Source organism: Capra hircus, chromosome 2 (assembly GCF_001704415.2).
Source record: "Capra hircus breed San Clemente chromosome 2, ASM170441v1, whole genome shotgun sequence".
NCBI classification, from domain to species: domain Eukaryota; kingdom Metazoa; phylum Chordata; class Mammalia; order Artiodactyla; family Bovidae; genus Capra; species Capra hircus.
The window spans coordinates 1,083,054-1,100,743 of record NC_030809.1 but is presented as its reverse complement, the minus strand read 5'-3'; the positions used below and the strand labels follow the sequence as shown (position 1 = coordinate 1,100,743).

The following is a 17,690-nucleotide window of genomic DNA, read 5'->3' as shown; positions in this document are numbered from 1 at the left end:
CGACAGTGACGTCACTTAAGGCTCTTTAGTCTTGACAGCCACACGTCGTGTACGGATGTGAGAGTCGGACTCTAAAGAAGGCTGAGCGCCGAAGAATTGGTGCTTTTGAGCTGTGGTGTTGGAGAAACTCTTGAGAGTCCCTTGGACTGCAAGGAGATCCAACCAGTCCATCCTAAAGGAGAGCTGTCCTGGGTGTTCATTGGAAGGACTGATGCTGAAGCGGAAACTCCAGTACTTTGGCCACCTCATGCGAAGAGCTGACTCATTGGAAAAGACTCTGATGCTGGGAGGGATTGGGGGCAGGAGGAGAAGGGGAGGACAGAGGATGACATGGCTGGATGGCATCACTGACTCAGTGGACATGGGTTTGAGGAAGCTCCAGAGTTGGTGATGGACAGGGAGGCCTGGCGCGCTGCAGTCCACGGGGTCGCCAAGAGTCGGACATGACAGAGCGACTGACCTGATCTGAGTCTTGACCACAGGGGGCGGGTCCTTCTGGGACATGTCTGCAGCAGGCTCCACCCTGGGCCTTTCCCAGAGATGGACTCTGTGACCCCCAGCCACCCTAAGTCACTTGCTCATGGCCCTGGGAAGGGGAGTGCCCTGACCCTTGCCCCATCCTGCTCCTCCCCCACTGTCTCCCCGGGCCTCTGTGGGCCTCCAGTCCTGACCCCGTTAGTAAGGAGCTGCCTGTGGGGTCCTGCCAGCTCGTGCCCAGGGGCACAGCCTGTGGGCCGTGGGGCGGATTCCAGTCCCCCTGCCTGTGGCTCTCCTGCCCCGAGCAGATCCCATGGAGCAAGATGCATCATCCCATCTCCCCCCAGGGCGCTGGGCCTCTGGGGGATTCAGGACTCAGGCCTGCCCTGTCAGGTCACAGCCGGGGTGGAGGCATCCCAGACAGGCTGCTGCCCCAGGGCCTCCCTGAAAAAACGCCCCCCACCCCCAAGCGGGGAGTCACCTGCCTCCTGTCACTGAGGGGTCTTCCCCATGTGAAGCCCTTGGGGCTGAAAGCACCCTCAACCCCACTGGTGTCGTGGCTTGGGGGGCTTTCCGATGGCCTGATTGCTGAGGTGGTAGGAGGTTCTTCTTGGACTTGGGCTCCACCTGAGCTGCAGGCCTGTCCCTGGAGGGCAACGGGGGGCGCAAGGGGAAGGCTCAGGGCAAGCCCATTTCCCCCTTTGGGCTGAGGTTCCGTGAGAGACCTGCCAGGGGAGAGGGGCTCGGGGCCTGGGAGGGCTGCTGCCCGTTGCAGGCAGCTCTCGTACACAGGTGTCTTGGGGGGCCTGAGGGCTGCAGCTCAGAGCCGCAGGGGCAGGCTTGCGTGGGCCTCAGCGCGCCAGCAAGTGGCCTCAGTGCTGGCTGCCACCCCCCATCAGCCAGAGTGACCGTCGCTGGGTCCCTGTCCCCTGACCCTGCCTCAGCTGCCGGTCTGGGACAGCCCCTCCCCACAGTGCTGTTCAGCTGACGGAGTGAAGCGCTAACGTGTCCCACCAGAAGCCCTCCTGACCAGTGACCGCTGCTGGGTGTCCAGCCCCTGCCCAGGGCGTTAGGCCCACCATGTCTAGCCAGGGCCCTGCCGAGGTGCCCGGGTCCCCGTGACCACGAGGAGCTGGTGTGTGGGGTCACCAGCTGGCAGCACTTTCCCGGTGGCACCAGTGATGCAGGAACCTAAGGGGCGTGGGTTGGATCCCTGGGTCGGGAAGATCCCCCTGGAGGGGGACGTGGCAACCCACCCTAGTAATCTCGCCTGAAGAATCCCACGGACAGGGGAGCCTGGCGGGCTCCACAGGGTCGCAAAGAGTCGGACACGACTGCGGTGGCCCAGCGCGCGTGCTGGCAGCAGCTGTGCCGGGACTGGGGCCCACTGCCCGCACCCAGAGCCTGCTGTGCTCTGCTCTGCTCCGCATGGGGCTGCTTGGTTCTCGGAAGTCAGCTTCCCGTCACGGACGGCCCTTTTGGGTCCAGAGCCTGCCCTGTTCAAGGAGCCTTTGAGTCTTTGCCCTCGTCTCGGGCCCAGGCTCAGCTGACTTCCGGCCCTCTGGGGTTGCCGTGGAAACACCCAGGCCAGGCTGTGGTTGCCCCAACCCCAAATCCAAGGGGACAGGAGCAGGAAGGGCCAGGCCCTGAGCCCCCCAAGAGGCGGGGTGAGGGGGCAGGGCCTGAGGGCGCCTGGGAGCCTGGCCCAGCCCATGCTGTGCCCAGGAGGCCACGGCCTCCAGCGTGCTAACTGAAAAGAGCACCTCAGCCCTGATTCTGCCGTTCCTTGCTGTGTGATCCTGAGCCAGTCATGTCCCCGTGCCCTCCAAGCTCACGTTTGCCAGCCGCTCAGCTCACTTTCACTTTTCACTTTCACGCATTGGAGAAGGAAATGGCAACCCACTCCAGTGTTCTTGCCTGGAGAATCCCAGGGACGGCGGAGCCTGGTGGGTTGCTGTCTGTGGGGTTGCACAGAGTCGGACACGACTGAAGCGGCTTAGCAGCAGCAGCAGCACGGGGGCTGCAGGAGGTGACCCCTTTGGGTCCCCTCAGCTGTGGCCCTTAGAGGCTTCCTCGTCAGATCACCCCAGTGGGGCCGGGACAAGCAGGCCGCGGGCGCCAGCAGAGGGCAGCACCTGCCTACTCAAAGGCCTGCCCTGCGGTGGCTGCTTCCTCGGGGCGGGGGGGTGGGGGGGCACCTCCGCGTTCCCCAGCCAGCCTCCTCCTTTGATCTGGCTGGAGTTTCCAGCAAGGCCCCTGAAAGGGCCAGGCCCTTCCCTCACACTGCCATCCTGGCCAGAGACGTGGACGGCAGATTTAGTTCAGGAACAGGCCTGAGGGCCACTGGCGTGGGGTTGGCGGGCCACTGATGCCGAGGAGTGAGCAGCCAGTGGTCCTCAGTGACAGCCCCACACAGACGGAGCCCCCAGACTGCGGGCCAGCCCTCTGGTCCTGGCGGGGTCGGCCGAGGAGGGCTCTGTTGGCCCAGGACCCTCTCCGCCGTGCTGCTCGGGGGACACGGGGGCCGAGGGTGACGGTGCGCGCCGCCTGCGTGGCCTTGGGCAGCTGGCCTGGGACCCTCTCCGCCGTGCTGCTCGGGGGACACGGGGGCCGAGGGTGACGGTGCGCGCCGCCTGCGTGGCCTTGCGCAGCTGGCCTGGGACCCTCTCCGCCGCGCTGCTCGGGGGACACGGGGGCCGAGGGTGATGGTGCGCGCCGCCTGCGTGGCCTTGCGCAGCTGTTCGTCCTCTGTGGACCTCGTCTTCCCCGCGTACGAAATACAAGGGGTGCCCTTCATGGTTTTCAACAAAGCCCGGTTTGGAAAGAGTTTCATTCAGGCTCCAGAAGGTTCCAGGAGGGCAGAGGTCCCCCGTGAGTGCCTGGGGGCTGCCGGGAGGAGCCCGCCTCTCCCTGGCCCCGCCCTCGGGCCTGGCTGGGGGCCTGAAGGGGGTGCAGGAACCAGCAGGTCTAACAGCCCCGACAGACGCTCCAGACCCAGGTCGCGCTGTCAGACATCAGCCTCTCTGGCCCCTCGGTGTTCACCCCTGTGTGCCATCTGTCTCTGCAGCTTGGGGCCCTGGTCCACAGTCCCGTCAGCTGTCCTCTGCTGGGCTTCTCGGCTGTCAGCACCTCCCTCCCACAGGGCTACCTCTGGGTGAGTAACCCCCATGTTCAGCTGGGGCCTGGGGGCATGAGAGGGGGAGGCACCTGGGGGGGCTGCCGGAGGAAGCGGCCGGCCCGTGGGCGGCACCTGGGGGGCTGCCGGAGGAAGCGGCCGGCCCGTGGGCGGCACCTGGGGGGCTGCCGGAGGAAGCGGCCGGCCCGTGGGCGGCACCTGGGGGGCTGCCGGAGGAAGCGGCCGGCCCGTGGGCGGCAGCTGGGGTGGTGCCGGAGGAAGTGGCCGGCCCATGGGCCCCGTGTTGCACACCCTCACCCAACGAGGTCTTCTGGGGACTTCCACGGCAGGCTCTGTGCTCAGAGCTGGCACGTGTGACATCAGCAGGAACAACAGAAAGCCAGGGGACCGATCAGAGAGTCGGATTCTTGAGACTGGCCTTGGTGCCGTGATGGACGTGGACGGAGCAGTGCAGGGTTTCTGGATGGCAGGTCTTCCCCCCGGGCGTCAGGAGGCAGGGCTGCGCTTCTCTCTCTGAGATTCCAGCCACCGTTCTGCACCGGGGTTCTGCAGAGCCTGCCTTGATCTGCATCGGTGCTGTGCTCGCCATGTGGCTCACGGTGCAGACCGTGGCCTCCCGTAGGTTTCCTGAGGCTCCAGCCTCACCACCCCTCCAGTCAGTCTCCAGGCATTTAGGCCAAGAAAGTCTGGCTCACCCTTTAGGGTTCAGCCCAACCGTCCCTTCTGAGGGTGATTTCTTCTTCACTGGTCTCCAGTGTCTAGTAGATACATCATATATCCACTATCCTTCCACCCACCCGTTAATCTTCACCCACCCATCCACTATCCTTCCATCCACGCATCTATCTGTTATCCTTCCATCCATCCAGCCAGCCTTATAATCATCTGTTCACCTACCCACCCATCCATCCATCCATTCAGCTAGTCGCTCTCCCTTCATCCATCTGTTGATCCGTCCATCCATCCATCATCCATCAGTCCTTGTAACCATCTGTCCACCCTTCTATCCATCCAGTCACCCAGTCTTCTATCCCGTCCGTCCATTCTTCTGTCCGTCCGTCCTTGTGAGCATCCATGCATTCAGCCGGGATATAATGAGTGTCTACCATGTGCTAAGTGCTGGGGTAAACTGAAGGACACGGGGCAGAGTGTACGCTCGCTCTTTGTTGCTTCAGACTTACCTTAAAGATAAGGAGATAGAAAGCTGGCTGGGTACCTAGTCCATCTCAGCTCTTTTCCTGATTTTCTCTGGGCCCGGATCTAACTTGTTGCTGTGGCAGCTGGGAACAAGTGGCCTTCAGTGACAGCAGGATACCTGTGGGCAGGAGAGGGCATGTTTCTCTTGGTGCCTAAGCCCCGTGACAAACAGATGCTCGGGTGGGTCAGTGGGGGCAGGGTCTGCGTCTGCATCCGCCCACGAGGCGCTCACCTGACGGCCTCTCTGGTCTCTGCCGTAGGTTGGAGGCGGGCAGGAGGGCGCGGGGGGCCAGGTGGAGATCTTCTCCCTGAACCGGCCCTCGCCCCGCACGGTCAAGTCCTTCCCACTGGCGGCCCCCGTGCTCTGCATGGAGTACATTCCGGAGCCAGAGGAGGGCGACGGCAGAGATGGAGACAAGGGCTGCCCCGCCGCTGACACCTCGGCCGGGGTGCACCCCACCATCTGCCTTGGGCTCCAGGACGGCAGGTGAGGGGCCTGGGCCAGAGTGGGCTGGGCACCCTGGGCACTGCCCCTCCAGCTTTGCTCCTCACCCCCAACATTCGGTGCCCCTGGTTGGGAGCAGGAGGTGGGGGCCAGTAGCGGGAAGTGGGGGCCTGGACTGGGAAGTGGGGGCCAAGAGCAGGAAGAGGGGACCTGGAGTGGGAAGAGGGGGCCTGGAGTGGGAAGTGGGGGCCAGGAGCGGGAAGTGGGGGCCAGGAGCGGGAAGTGGGGGCCCAGAGCGGGAAGAGGGGGCCAGGAGTGGGAAGTGGGGGCCAGGAGCGGGAATTGGGGTTCAGGAGCGGGAAGTGGGGGCCAGGAAGAGGAAGTGGGGGCCAGGAGCGGGAAGTGGGGGCCAGGAAGAGGAAGTGGGGGCCAGGAGCGGGAAGTGGGGGCCAGGAGCGGGAAGTGGGGGCCCGGAGTGGGAAGTGGGGGCCCAGAGCGGGAAGAGGGGGCCAGGAGTGAGAAGTGGGGGCCAGGAGCGGGAACTGGGGAGCAGGAGCGGGAATTGAGGAGCAGGAGAGGGAAGTGGGGGCCAGGAGCAGGAAGTGGGGGCCAGGAGCGGGAAGTGGGGTCCACAGTGCCCAGCCAGTGTCAGGAGCTGCTCGCACTTTACCCAGGACCCTTCAGGGGCTGCTCTGTGCCACCCAGCTTCCTCCTGGTAGTGTGGTGCCATGGGCAACGCGGGCTCCGGTGTCGGGCAGAGTGGGTTTGGGGCCTGTAGTTCCTTGTGCTGTGTGGCCGCTCTGAAGTGGTGTTACCATCCCCCACATGTGGGGCTGCTGTGAGAGCCCACCAGGACGTGGGCCCCGTGAAGACTTCAGGCCCCTTTGCTGTCACTGCCCTCATCCACCTGTCTGTGGCCTCAGCTGGCCTTGCAGGGCAGGTGAGGGTGCGGAGTGTGCCCAGGTTATGAGGCCTGCTGGCAGAGGGGGCTCCCCCCTTGTAAGACCTGCCTGGAGCTGGTGTTAGCAAACACTTCCGCGCAGCAGCGGCCACCCCAGCAGAGCAGGCCCAGTCGTGTGGGTGGAGGGTGAAAATTCTTCCCGTTAACTGGACTGTGAAGGTGGTTGTGGAGAGGACCCTGAGATGGGCCCGCACCCTCATGCCTGCCTGCTGCCCGCACTTGCGGCAGCGTCCGGGGGCGTTGTGCACCCCTGCCATGCGCTGCTCCTAGGCCAGGAGCGTGAGCCTCGTAGGGGCCCATGTCCCGCAAGAGCAGCCGGGGGAGGAGCCGAAAGCTGGCATACTTAGAACCAGCTTGGAGGCACTAGAGGCTCCATGCTGTCCAGGCCTGGGTTCACGGAGCCCAGGGGCCTGGTGGACTCGTTTTGCTTTCTATGAGATCAAACTGCATGGAGCTGTCATTCTAGCCATTAAACCGTTCAGTTCAGTGGTTTCCAGGACATTCCTGATGAGTAGCCATCACCACTGCTTAGTTCTGGAACATTCTTGTCATCCCCCGGAGCCTCTGGGTCACCTCACGTTCCCTGCCCCAGCCCCTGGGACCCACTGATCTGTTCCCATCCCCTGGTCTGGATTTGTCTCTCCTGCTCATTTCATACAGACGGACTCACCCAGTGTGTGGCCTTTTGTGCCTGGCCTCTCTCATTCACCTAACATTTTCAAGGCTCATCCAGGCAGTACACACGCTGGGGCTTTGTTCCTTGGTATGGCCGTGAGGTAGGCATCGCGGCCCCATTTTTCAGAGAGGACTGAGGCTCAGTGGTCCAGCCCAGCCAGCTGGAGGGGGACAGTCAGCTGGGTTTGCCCTTAGATGTGACCCTGAAAACCGTCCTCCCAGCCCCCCGGCTGTACTGTGTCCAGAGCCCCATTTTCCGTGGCCCCACCCCAAAAAGGCCGCCCATGGAGAAGTCTGAGTGATGGCCTGGTCACGCAGCGGGAGGCAGGCTGAGCTGGTGGAGGTGGGGGCTGGAGCCCTCTCAACAGGAGGGCAGGGGGCTGACTGAGTCACCGCCTCTCCCTGCAGCGTCCTGCTTTACAGCAGCGTGGACACGGGCACCCAGTGCCTGGCGGCCTGCCGGAGCCCAGGCCTGCAGCCCGTGCTCTGCCTGCGACACAGCCCCTTCCACCTGCTGGCCGGCCTGCAGGATGGCACCCTCGCTGCTTACCCTCGGACCAGCGGTAAGGATGCGGTGCTGGGGGTGCTGGGAGCTGCCCTGGGCCCCGACCGAGAGTCAGATCCAGGACCGGAGAAGCTGTGGGAGGCAGACCAAGGGGGCAGCTCAGCACAGAGTCCGGGAATCGAGGTGCTGGAGGGACTGGAGGCCCCTGGTCCCCGTCAGGGTCCCCAGAAGGACGGGCCGCTCACTGTCTTACGGACAGCTCAGCCCACTGGCAGGAGACTCTGCTGCACAGGAAGCGAGTCTCTGGGCTCAGAGAGACCTGGCTTCATATCTGGGCCCTGCCCTGATGACAGCAGTGTCCGTGGGCGAGCAGCTGCTCCTCCGTGCCTCTGTTTCCTCATCTGTAAAACGGGGATAATGGTAACACCTGCCGCTCATAGGTGCAGGTGGGGGTAAGCATTTCAGTGAAGGCAAGCATAGCGCCTGGCACAGTCGGTGCCCAGTGGGGTCAGGCGCTTTGGTCTCCACTGTTTGATCGAGCCGTCAGTGGCACAGACGATGTCGTCTGGAGGGAAGGTGGGCAGCATTTGAGCTGCTGTGCTCCAGGACAGGGTGAAGTGGTGCAGTCTTTTAATTCTCACCACGACCCTGGAGAATGACCTCCTCCTTATGGATACTGATGCTGAGGTGCAGGAAGGGATATGGAGTGCTATGGTCCCCGTCCTTCGTGGCTTGTTCAGCTCCCAGTCCAAGGACAAGAGCGGGAGTGGAAGGAAGCAGGTCCGAGACCAGCACCCCCAGAGGCTGCTGTGCCTCAGCCTCAGCCTTCCTGCTCCGCCCCCCCGGCCTCTGATTGCTGTGTCATCACAGCCTGTTGCAGCTTATAAGCAGATATTTGTACTGAGGTTTTTTTTTTTTTTGCCTCTTGGCACTGTGTTGGTATTTTAAATTAGCTTTTGATAAGGCATTTATAGTTTTTAATTAAAGGGGGTAGAGGGAGGGGAGGCGATCCCTCTCCCCGTCAGACACACCGTGTGTGTGAAAGTCAGTCCAGTCTCAGATCCTCAGCGAGCTACACCAAGACTGCTGGAGAGATGGCCACCCTCTGGCTCCTGTGGGAGTGTGGGAGCCCGGCCCGGCCTGCTCTGCACCCCCCAGTCCCCAGATGGGCTTCCTTGGGCCCTTTCCCTCTTGGCTCCTGACTTCAGTTTGGGAGTGCGGGTTGGGAGGAGGTGGGCAGGGTGTATCCGTGTGCCGGGCCTCCATGACCAAGCGGCTTCAGCAGCCGAGTTTACTGACTGCTGTTCTGGACACTGAGGTCTGAGAGCACGGTGTCGGCAGGGCTGACAGACGCCCGGCAGGGCTGCGCTCTCCCCGGAAGGCGCTGGGGAAGGGTCTGTTCCAGGCCTCTCTCCCAGTTTCAGGTGGTTCCTTAGCTTGTGGCAGCATAACCCCCATCTTCCTGTGGGGCTCTCTTTGGGGGAGCCTGTGTCCAGAGAACCCCTTGGACTCAGACCCCCACCCTCCTCCAGCGTGACCTCATCCTAATCAGTTCCACCAGCACCCCTACCAGCAAACAAGGTCATGTGCTGGGTGCTAGGGGTTGACACGTGAATGAATGAATTTGGGGGACACAGTTCAAGCCATCGAGGGTTGGGGTCTAACCACTGACTTTCTGCCTGGGGTTGCTCAGATCCAAAAGAGCCACTAGGGACCGTTGGACCCAATACCCTCATTTTCTGGGTGGGAAGGGACTCCCCGGAGTCCCACAGGTGAGCCAAGACCTGAACCTCAGTGTCCTCCCAGGACTGGAGTCCTCTCCAGCTTTCAGGGGGCTTTGGCTGCTCTAGGCAGAGTGGGGTGCCGTCTGGCCTGGAGGAGGGAGTCAAGGTGCGCTGGCAGCCATCCTGCCGTTAGACATCTGTCCCCCAGATGTTTACTGAGCGCCCACTAGGCCCCGTGGATGTGGTGGCCAGCAAACCGGACGTGAGCCCACCCGCACAGCTTACAGAGGAAGACAAGACAGGCTCATGGATGAGTGAGCAGGCAGGAAGCTGATGGTTGTACGCGGCGCTAATGGTCCTAAGGGGAGGTGCAGGGTGTCAGGGAGGGCCTGGCCCACTGTGCCCAGGGTGGGACCCCGAAGCTGAGGCTGAAGAGGAGTGTGCAGCAGCTGTGAGATGACTGAGGATTCTAGGGTCACCAGGCCACCTGGAGCGCTGGGCTGTCAGAGCTGGGGGCCTGGGAGTCCAGCAGTGTGGCCGTGGCAGTGTCTGCAGCCCTCAGGATCTCGGCTTGTCTGCGTCCCTTCCTTCCTTCACTCACTCAGCAAGTACGCGCTCATGAGGTGCCAGGTGAGCCATCCCTGTCCATCCTGAGTTCGGGCACAGCTGCCTGGACGACCTCTGTCCATTCCCCCCACTCCTGGTCGGTCTCTGAGCAGAGATAGGGACTTGACCAGGCCTGGTGGGGCTGCAGGACTGTCCCTGGTTAGCCGCTGGGGACGGGGGCCACAGTCCCCTGCCGAGGAGCCAGAAGACAGGGTGCGTGAGGGGTGGGCTGAGGGGTCAGGCTGTCGGGATCGGGTCCCACCGCGAGAGACTGGACCTGCTGCTGCTTCTACTCTTGGGGCCTCAGTTTCCCCACCTGTAAAGTGGGTGCGAATTCCACCCCTCAGCACAGGGTGGCTGTGAGCGCCAGGGGCAGCCAGTCATAGGCGCTGGCATGGAGCTTGGGGACAGACGTGTGCCTCTCCTGCCCACAATCGTCATTACAGTCATGACGACTCCCGGGGTGTTGGCTGCCCCTCGCTCCCGTCGGCCTCAGTGACTGTCACGACCGCTCCCGGGGTGTTGGTTGCCCCTCAGCTCCCCTCGGCCTCAGTGACTGTCGCGACCACGCCCGGGGTGTTGGCTGCCCCTTGGATCCCTCGCCCTCAGTGACTGTCGCGACCGCTCCCGGGGTGTTGGCTACCTCTCGGCTCCCCTCGGACTCAGTGACTATTGCGACACCTCCCGGGGTGTTGGCTACCCCTTGGGTCCCCTTGACCTCAGTGACTGTCGCGACCCCTCCCGGGATGTTGGCTGCCCCTCGGCTACCCTCGGCCTCACTGACTGTCGCGACCACCCCCGGGGTGTTGGCTGCCTCTCGGCTCCCCTCAGCCTCAGTGACTGTCAAAACCACTCCCAGGGTGTTGGTTGCCCCTCAGCTCCCCTCGGCCTCAGTGACTGTCGCAACCATGCCCGGGGTGTTGGCTGCCTCTCGGCTCCCCTCGCCCTCAGTGACTGTCGCAACGACTGCCGGGGTGTTGGCTGCCCCTCGGCTCCCCTCGGACTCAGTGACTATTGCGACACCTCCCGGGGTGTTGGCTGCCTCTCCACTCCCCTCGGCCTCAGTGACTGTCGCGACCACTCCTAGGGTGTTGGCTGCCCCTCGGCTCCCCTCGGCCTCAGTGACTGTCGCGACCACTCCCGGGGTGTTGGCTGCCTCTAGGCTCCCCTCGGCCTCAGTGACTGTCCCGACACCTCCCAGGGTGTTGGCTGCCCCTCCGCTCCCCTCGCCCTCAGTGACTGTCGCGACCACGCCCAGGGTGTTGGCTGCCTCTTGGCTCCCCTCGGCCTCAGTGAGTGTCGCGACCACTCCCGGGGTGTTGGATGCCGGCCTCAGTGACTGTCGCGACCACGCCCAGGGTGTTGGCTGCCCCTCGGCTCCCCTCAGCCTCAGTGACTGTCGTGACCACTCCCGGGGTGTTGGCTGCCCCTCGGGTCCCCTCGGCCTCAGTGACTGTCGCGACCACTCCCGGGGTGTTGGCTGCCCCTCGGCTCCCCTCGGCCTCAGTGACTGTCGCGACCACTCCCGGGGTGTTGGCTGCCTCTAGGCTCCCCTCGGCCTCAGTGACTGTCCCGACACCTCCCAGGGTGTTGGCTGCCCCTCCGCTCCCCTCGCCCTCAGTGACTGTCGGGACCCCTCCCGGGGTGTTGGCTGCCCCTCAGCTCCCCTCACCTTCAGTGACTGTCGGGACCCCTCCCGGGGTGTTGGCTGCCTCTAGGCTCCCCTCAGCCTCAGTGACTGTCGCGACCACGCCCAGGGTGTTGGCTGCCCCTCAGCTCCCCTCACCTTCAGTGACTGTCGGGACCCCTCCCGGGGTGTTGGCTGCCTCTAGGCTCCCCTCGGCCTCAGTGACTGTCGGGACCCCTCCCGGGGTGTTGGCTGCCAACCTCACTGACTGTCACAACCACGCCCAGGGTGTTGGCTGCCTCTAGGCTCCCCTCGGTCTCAGTGACTGTTGTGACCACGCTGGGGTGTTGGCTGCCCCTCGGCTCCCCTCGCCCTCAGTGACTCTCTCGACACCTCCCGGGGTGTTGGCTACCCCTCGGGTCCCCTCGTCCTCAGTGACTGTTGCGACCCCTCCCGGGGTGTTGGCTACCCCTCGGCTCCCCTCGCCCTCAGTGACTCTCTCGACCCCTCCCGGGGTGTTGGCTGCCCCTCGGCTCCCCTAGCCCTCAGTGACTGTCGCGACCACTCCCGGGGTGTTGGATGCCGGCCTCAGTGACTGTCGCGACCACTCCTGGGGTGTTGGCTACCCCTCAAGTCCCCTTGACCTCAGTGAGTGTCGTGACCAAGCCCAGAATTTTGGCTGCCCCTCGGCTCCCCTCGGCCTCAGTGACTATCGCGACCACGCCCGGGGTGTTGGCTGCCCCTCGGCTCCCCTCGGCCTCAGTGACTATTGCAACCACTTCTGGGGTGTTGGCTGCCCCTTGCCTCTCGTCAGCCTCAGTGACTGTCGCGACCACTCCCGGGGTGTTGGCTACCGGCCTCAGTGACCGTCGCGACCCCTCCCGGCGTGTTGGCTGCCCCTCGGCTCCCCTCCGCCTCAGAGACTGTTTCTTTGTGCCCTCACCTTTGCCTCAGAACCCCGAGGACCCCTCTGGGCTTTCTCATCTGCCACCCGCGGTGGGGCACGCCTTCCTCTTGGAGGTGCCTTTGCTGTGACTGGGCTTTGGTCTCCGTTCACCTGGTGTTGGCGGGTCCAGGCACAGACGAACGGGCTGTCATCCCGTGTGGGCATGACTTTGGAGGTGTGGATGGCTGTTCTTGAATTGTGAATGGACAGCCGCTGGTGGGCAGGGATAGCAGGGAGCGGTGGACCCCCCCGCCAGCTAGGGGTCGGCAGGGGGCTGGCCCTGCCCAGAGCGCCCGCTGATCCAGACTGAAGTCTTAGACCTGTGGCCTGAGAGGCTGGAAAGAATCTTGGAGGCCGGAACTCCAGGCTGAGAGGTGGTCTGCTTGTGACGTCTGTCACCCGGTTGACCACCAGGGGTGAAGGTGATGGTGAAGGTCGCTTAGTCGTGTCTGACTCTTTGCTACCCCATGGAACTCTCCAGGCCAGAATACTGGAGTGGTAGCCTTTCCCTTCTCCAGGGGATCTTCCCAACCCAGGGATCGAACCCAGGTCTCCCGCATTGCAGGCAGATTCTTTACCAGCTGAGCCACCAGGGACGCTCCAGGGAACTGAGACAAACCCAGGGAGGCACCAGGGTTGATTCAGCAGAATTCCATCCCCTTGGGTTGCAGGTGGGAAAATGGAGTCCCAGCAAGGGAAAGCCTCTGGTTCAGGGTCCTACCATGGGCCCCTGAATCAAGGAATTCCTGTCCTGTGTTCTTTTTGATATAATGATGTTGGTATTATTAAATCTTTTTTCTTTTTAGAAGCATTTTTAATTGGAGGATTAATTAGTTGGAAGCTTTACAATGCTGTGTTGGTTTCTGCCAGATAACACATGAATCAGCTGTAAACATATGTGTGTCCCCTCCCTCTCGAACCTCCCTGGCATTATTACATTATATCTGTTAATCATTCTGTCCTGAAGCCAGGTCTCTTAGGAGACACCCAGCAAGTGGAAGGGTGGTCAGGACACGTGTGACCCTCAAGGGTATCAGACACGCCCCCCTACCCCAGGCAGGCGCTGTCCCAGGAGGGCAGAGGGCACGAGGGCTCAGGGGGGCCGTCGCTGCCCCCCGGGGAAGGGCTCGCGCTTCCGCTGCCAGGCCTGGTTCCAGCATCCCTGACCGCTGCCTTCCTAACTGGCCTGAGTGGCGGGCGTTCTGGCTTCTGGCCGCTGGGGGGCGCACAGAGCCCTGCTTTCTGTGGCTCTGGTTCCCTGCGGGGGTGGGGTCCAAGTCTGCTGTGGAGGCCTGGCTGCCTGTGGTCACTCTTCCCTCCTGGACTCCAGTCCTGGGCCTGGAGATCTTTGGAAACTCTTGGAACCTGAGAGAGCAGCCGGGAACGAGGGCCAGGGTCAGCTGAGCTCCAGCCCTGGCTGGCCCGCACACCCCCGGGGTGGCTGTGCACACGTCCCAGGCTCCCCGAGTCCTTGCCGTTGCGTGAGTCCGGGGAGGTCCACCCGCTTGCACAGGCGGCCGCCTCGAGGTGAGGGACAGCCAAGGGCCAGAACTGACGCGTGGCCAGTCCTGCCCTGCCGGGTGGTTGGGACTGGTTCTTTCAGGCCCGCGCCTCAGTTTCCTCAGTTGTAAAACAGGGAAAAGAATAGAATCTTCCACCCAGGCTGATGAGAGGTAAGGAGACAGTTCGTGGAAAGAGTGTCCAGCACGCTCACGAATAACAGAACATGGTGACCGCCGTCCGCGCTTTCCCTGCGCTGAGCGCGCCCGTTTCCTTCCCTTGAGCCTGGCCGCATCTGCGAGCGTGGGTGTACTCATCACGCCTGCTTTACAGCCTAGGAAACTGAGGTTCCCAGTGGCAGCGGCACCTGTCCAGGTACGTGCAGAGGTTGAGAGGCTGCAGCCAGGACTCTGGCCCAGCCTGCTTCCCGCGTTCACGGCGGGGAAGAACCGGACGTGTGTTGGTTGGGCAGGGGTGATGGGGTGTGTGTCTGTGTGTTTCCCAACTCAGTGGAGCTAGGAACCTTCTAAGTTTAAGAGGAGCTGAAGGGGAGAGGAGGACCTGTTTCACGAAAGGGAAGGATGTGGTAGGGGTGGAATCTGCTCTGCTGCCCAGGGTTCCTCTGCGGACAGTGGTGCCCGTCACACCACCCAGCAGCTGCCTCGGAGGGACGGCCTGTGCCGGGGCTACCGTGCACCCCTTCTAGGGACCCTGTGGAGGAGGGTTGGGGGGGCCAGGCCCTGGCACCCAGCCCAGGCTCCTTCCTCCCTCCACCACCCGCCCCTCATGGGTGGGCCCCACTTCCTGCTCAACCCTCCTGGCACGCTGGCAGGACAGGACAGCCACGGGGCTTCTGTGTGGCATCAGGTGTGACTTCAGAGAAAAACCCATCTCAGTGGACACTGCTTGCATCTCAGGGGAAATCCTTGGTCTGTTCCTGGGTGAGCTGAGCATCCCTGGGGTGGGCCGGGGAGAGCGTCATTCCACGCTGGGCCAGATCCCTTCATCTGTCCATCTTCAGGGATCATGGGCTGAGGGCCGGTGGCCTCTGAGGACTTTCTCCTCCCACACCTGGGGTGGTGGCATCTCTGGAGGAGGAGGGTCATCGGAGATCTCAGTAGAGGTGACAGAGTGCCTTGGAGTGGGTGAGCAGGTCTGTGAGAAGGCAGGACAGTCTCTGTAAGTTACGGTGTCTGAAGAGTCCTCAGAGACAGTCTTGTTGGTGGCGCTCTCCACATTCTCCAGATGGGGAGACTGAGGCCTTGAGAAGGGGAGAGACATTCTCAAGGTCCATAGTGAGCTGCTAGCAGAAGCAAGGCCAGGACACTTTCCACCACGTCATGCTGCCTTCTTGGCTGGGCTGTCTGGATGCTGCCTCTTCCGGGAAGCCTCCCTGGTTTCTTGGCTGGGCTGTCTGGATGCTGCCTCTTCCAGGAAGCCTCCTTGGTTTCTTGGCTGGGCTGTCTGGATGCTGCCTCTTCCGGGAAGCCTCCCTGGATTTCCCCTGTGCAGAATTGGTTGCCTCCATCTTAACGGTTCTCAAGGTCCTCTGTACATGCGTGACCGCTTGGGCTGGGCACTTTGTGTGGTGGCTGCTGATTAACCTTATGGTCTCGCCGGCCAGTGGGGGTTTTCTTGAGGGCAGGGTGTGTGTCTGATCTATTTTTTCTTCCGCAGCCCTGAGCACGGGGCCTTGCGTGGAGTCGGTGCGGACTCGGCGTGTGGTGGGGTGAAAGCAGAGAGCAGGGGAGAGGAGGAGAGAGGAGTGGGGAGCACCGCAGATGGGAGCAGGGGCTGGGGGGCAGGGCTGGGGGCCTGGAGGAGCTGGGCTGGGAGGAGCCTGGAGCCGGACTGGGAGCAGGGGCTGAGGGGCAGGGCTGGGGGCCTGGAGGAGCTGGGCTGGGAGGAGCCTGGAGCCGGACTGGGAGCAGGGGCTGGGGGGCAGGGCTGGGGGCCTGGAGGAGCTGGGCCGGGAGGAGCCTGGAGCCGGGCTCGCCCCGCCTGGGGGCCTGGTTCCCAAGGGCTGGGGGGCCCCGACCTGTCTGCTGCCCGCCACCCCCACCCGCCCCCGCTGACCTGCCGGCTTCCTCTCCCTGCAGGAGGCATCCCCTGGGACCTGGAGAGCCCTCCCGTGTGCCTGCCTGTGGGGCCGGGACCTGTCCGCGCCCTGCTGAGCCTGGAGGAGGCCGTGTGGGCCAGCTGTGGGCCCCGGGTCACCGTCCTGGACGCCACCAGCTTGCAGACTCAGGTACTGGCCCTGCCTCACAGCTCGTGGCCCCGGGGCCATCTCCAGGCGTCCCTTGCACTGACCCCTCTCACACTCTGCCCTGGGCTCCCGGGGGTGTCTCAGGGTCGCACGGGGAGGCAGGATCCCCGCGGGGCCACCCCTGCCCCCCCAACACGCTCCCTCAGGGCTGCCGAGAGGGGAAGGGTTCCCGCGTGCTGGGCAGTGGGCTCGCTCCTCTGTTGTGTCTGCTGCTTCCCGGGGAGGTAGGGCTGGGGTCCCTGGTGCCCCAGGGATAGCCCGGACCTGGCTGTGCTGAGGGAGCGGCTGGTGCGGATGCTGGCACTCGGGGCCCCAGGCTCTTTAGCCAGTGTGGACCCCATGGGGAAGGCTGCTCGGCCAACACTGGGGTCCTGCCTCGTCCTGCCGTGAGTGCGGCCAATCCTTGGCCACTGCGATGCAGGCCGGCGTCTGGGGGTCCTTCCTGGCTCAGCCTGGACCCTCTCCAGTCACTGACCAACAGCCGTGCCCACCCCTTCGCCACAGCCCAGGCTCCACCCTACGTGGTGTTTTGGCAGTGACCCCTGTGGCTCAGAGATTAAAGCGTCTGCCTGGAATGCGGGAGACCGCGGATCGATCCCTGGGTCGGGAAGATCCCCTGGAGAAGGAAGTGGCAACCCACTCCAGTATTCCTGCCTGGAGAATCCCATGGAGGGAGGAGCCTGGTGGGCTACAGTCTGTGGGGTCGCTAGGAGCCGGACACGACGGAGCGACTTCACTTTCACTTTTCACTTTCATGCCCTGGAGAAGGAAGTGGCACCCCACTCCAGCTCTCTTGCCTGGAAAATCCTGTGGAGGGAGGAGCCTGGTGGGCTGCCGTCCACGGGTCGCTGAGAGTCGGACTCGACGGAGCGACTTCACTTTCTTGTTGCTTGCTCTCCTTGGGTCCCAGCGTGGCCTCCAGGCCCGGGGGCGCCTCAGCCTGGCCCTGCCGCACGCCTTCCTGCCAGGACCATCTTTCCTCACCCACTCGGTCCTGCCTCAGCTTACTCAGCAGCCAGGCAGTCTGGGCTGGATCCTGGTTGACAGGTCCTGGTTTGGCAGGTGGAGACCCTGAACCCAGGGAGCTGAGGGTGAGCCCCGAGACCCGGGGTTGATCCTCAGGGTCCCTGTGTTAACTCACCATCTCTGCTGAAGCTTGAGGTTCAGCCTTTGCATCCGTGCCTTCCCAGCTCAGCCTCCTGGTCCTGGCCCTCATCTTCTGGGGTCTTGGGGCCCTGGTCTGTGAGCCCAAGTTTTCCTGCCCCTTCACCAGGGTCCCTTCGTCTCTGTGTGAGGTGATGCTTGGGAGCCCCAGTCCTGGCCAGGGAGGTGTTTGGTTAGCGGCCCTTTGGGGTGCTGGAAAGGGAGGTGGGGGTGGGTTCTGCCCTCAGCACCTTGGACAGCGGCGAGAGGCCGCGCCGTGGGCGGAGCCAGAGGATTTGGGTGTGGAGCTGCCAGCAGGTTTTGAGAAGTGGGTGGGGGCTCACAGTGAAACCTGGCCTCGGCGCCCCCCTCCACCCCCGCCCCGCCCCGCCCCGCCCCCGCCCCGCCCGCCCCCGCCCGCCCCGCCTCGCCCCCCCCCCCCCGCCCCCCGCCCCGCCTCGCCCCTCCTCCCGCACCCCCGC

The 17,690-nt window shown here is 63.7% G+C and overlaps 1 protein-coding gene across 1 annotated transcript in view; it reads left to right on the top strand.

Moving 5' to 3' along the window:
- LOC102173345 (rho guanine nucleotide exchange factor 10-like protein) overlaps positions 1–16,047 on the top strand; it is a gene marked incomplete at its 3' end in the record, with an annotated part of 45,909 nt that extends 29,862 nt beyond the window's left edge. Inside the window, 4 exon segments of the mRNA XM_018054721.1 lie at positions 3,545–3,631; positions 5,071–5,297; positions 7,300–7,454; positions 15,899–16,047. Coding sequence (XP_017910210.1) covers positions 3,545–3,631; positions 5,071–5,297; positions 7,300–7,454; positions 15,899–16,047 — 618 coding nt within the window.